This window comes from Echiichthys vipera (assembly GCF_963691815.1).
Source record: "Echiichthys vipera genome assembly, chromosome: 1".
In the NCBI taxonomy this organism is placed as follows: Eukaryota; Metazoa; Chordata; class Actinopteri; order Perciformes; family Trachinidae; genus Echiichthys; species Echiichthys vipera.
Genome location: NC_139826.1, coordinates 36,528,833 through 36,531,332, shown reverse-complemented (window position 1 = coordinate 36,531,332; position 2,500 = coordinate 36,528,833). Strand labels below are relative to the sequence as shown.

At 44.8% G+C, this 2,500-nt stretch overlaps 1 protein-coding gene across 2 annotated transcripts in view; it reads right to left on the bottom strand.

Moving 5' to 3' along the window:
* The window catches only part of csrp3 (cysteine and glycine-rich protein 3 (cardiac LIM protein)), a 9,635-nt gene that overhangs the window by 2,492 nt on the left and 4,643 nt on the right, over positions 1-2,500 (bottom strand). For both annotated transcript variants that reach the window (XM_083913992.1, XM_083913993.1), the window contains exons 3-4: positions 1,910-2,078; positions 3-132 (exon numbers count right to left, since the gene is read on the bottom strand). In XM_083913992.1, the coding sequence (XP_083770118.1) occupies positions 3-132; positions 1,910-2,078 (299 nt within the window). The remainder of the gene's footprint in view (positions 1-2; positions 133-1,909; positions 2,079-2,500) is intronic.

The following is a 2,500-nucleotide window of genomic DNA, read 5'->3' as shown; positions in this document are numbered from 1 at the left end:
ACCTTCCCCGCTCCCATCACTTTCTCTGCCGCGTAGACGGCTTTGGAGCAGCGAGGGCAGCGGTCCGAACATCCAAACTTCTGGGAAGATTTACTGTTGCTGGAGTTTGAAGAAGCTGGTCGAGGTTTAGAGCTAAAAACACAAAAACAAACATTGGCGTCTGTTAGTTGTTACTTTGCTTTTGTCTTTTTGTAACAGCTTCTTTATTATTCTATGTCGTCAGTCGTCTGTGAAGCACTTTGGACTGCACGAACATGCATGAAAGGAGCGAACAAATCACATTTGATCGATCGATGGTGCGATGACATCTCACCGGTGTTAGACTTTCCTACCCGTAGTTTCATTTCTGCAGGTTTTTTGCGGTCTCACATCATGAGACACTAAAGTTATGTTTACAGCTTGCTGTGTCTTGATTTTTCTTTTTAATTTAGAAGGTGTTGTGATAATGGATTCTTCGATAAAGATCAACAAACAGGATCAGCTTTTTCTCCGTGGTTTATTTTGCCAAAGCATTTTCCTCTGCAGACAAAAATACGTTCATCCCTGCGTCCTCACAAAGTTAGAGTCTAGCAGGAATGACAATGAGCCAAATCTCGCACAGTCTTTTAGAGGAAGGGACAGGACGCACCAAGCCTTGGTTGGGTGACGTCTTTCGACCAAACAAAAACATCCCTCAGACATTACAATTCTGAACCTATCTCATCACAAGGTCTCTAACACAGGGTGCAGATGCACACATATGCCGTTATACCATCATGAGTTAGTTATTTGCATTATCCATTGAGAAGGTGAGACAGAGGAGACACAGAACTGTGTCTGACCTGACAAAACTATGATTATAAATTACAAATATCCAAAATTCCCACAACAAAGGTTACAGACGTGTCTCTGTGTTCAGAAAGGAACCGTCATCATATTTAAGAAAGGTGAAATTAACTAGTTTGACTTCCAATAATTAAAGGGTTAGTTCACCCAAATCAACAAAAATGAGGGGGTACGGTGAAGGGGTGCAAGCAGACATTTTACTGGTGGAAGAAGAAGAATTACTTTATCAATCCCGCAAGGGGAAATTGAATTTTTTCACTTTGTCATTATATTATTCACGTATTCAGAAACAGTCGGACAAGATGCACAAAATCTCCTAGGTCTGTGGAAAGATTTGTAAACAAAGCGACTCATCGCGATGACGTCAGTCAACGCGTGTGACGTGTTACGGCGTGATGACGTATAGGCAGCAAGAAGCATTCACCGAGCCCAGGTAGTGTGAGTACAAACGGGCCTGGAGGGGGGGACAAGGACCCTAAAGCACGAGGCGCGGTACAGACGGACAGTGTGTGAGCGTGAGTGCCCTAGATACATATTTTTGTGCAGAACATTTGATACGATATCCTACGAAGCTGTTGATGAGAATTCGTTGCATGTCGAAACACACCTAAATTTGGGTGAAATGAACCTTTAATCAAAGCCCAGACTTGTATCTGTGCACCTTTTAAAAGATGTAAACATAAACATTCCTAATGTGTCCTGGTTTAATTCCTGTTATGTGAATGTTGAGTGACACCAGCTGATAGAAAGTCAGCAATGGGATCCCCTTGAAAGGTCTATCCGGCTGTTGAGACGCGACGTAACGCCCTTTCAAATTATGATTTCCGGGTCCACGCCGTCCCAAGCCATGCCGCAGTGCCGTGTTCCCCGTTGTTTGAACACATCTGACTTTAAAAAACAACGTAATGTCATTTTACCTCTTTCTTATCGATGAAAAATATGTCTAACTGATGACAGAGGGGATCGTAATTGTTCACGTTTGCCCGTTGTGTCTGTTTTGCTTCAACTGAGTGTTTGGACCCGGAAATCTTATTTTGAAAGGGTGTGACGTCAGACTGAACAGCCGGATAGTGTGAATACGTACTCTTGAGGCTGTTGGCCCACATGTCCGGGAGGGTCAGAGCTCAGAGCACCAGCTCCTTGGCCGTACCCGTAGCCTTTTGGCCCGTACTTCTTGCCATAACAGGACTTGCAGTAAATCTCCGACTCGTGCGCTGCAACCGTGGTGCTGTCCAGCCCTTTCCTGCAGCTCACTGTGTGAGAGAGACACAAATCTTTTTACGCATTTGAACCAGCTGTTGTCCGACCACGAGGCTCGGTGACATGGATTCACTTTGTCCAGAGTGGGCAGTGTCACGGTGGAGTAATGGAGGTTAAATAAAGCTCCCAGCAAGCTAGTTTTATCAGTCAACGGTGGCATTACACACAGTCAGATGTCTTGTGTTTCTATTTGTAGGAGGAGAGGAGAGTGTGAGGTGACTGTTGGAGAAAAGATGAACACTTAGCAGGAGGGTGAGCTAATCGCGGAGGCCTTTAAAGCTCCCCCTGGAACAATCGAGCAGTCACACAGATTTGCGTCCAACCAGCTGGAGAGTGTTTGTGTTTGTGCAGACAACAGTAAACCTATATGAGGTGTCCCTGGATTAGAGCGCTACAGCTGGGAGATCTGGTTATA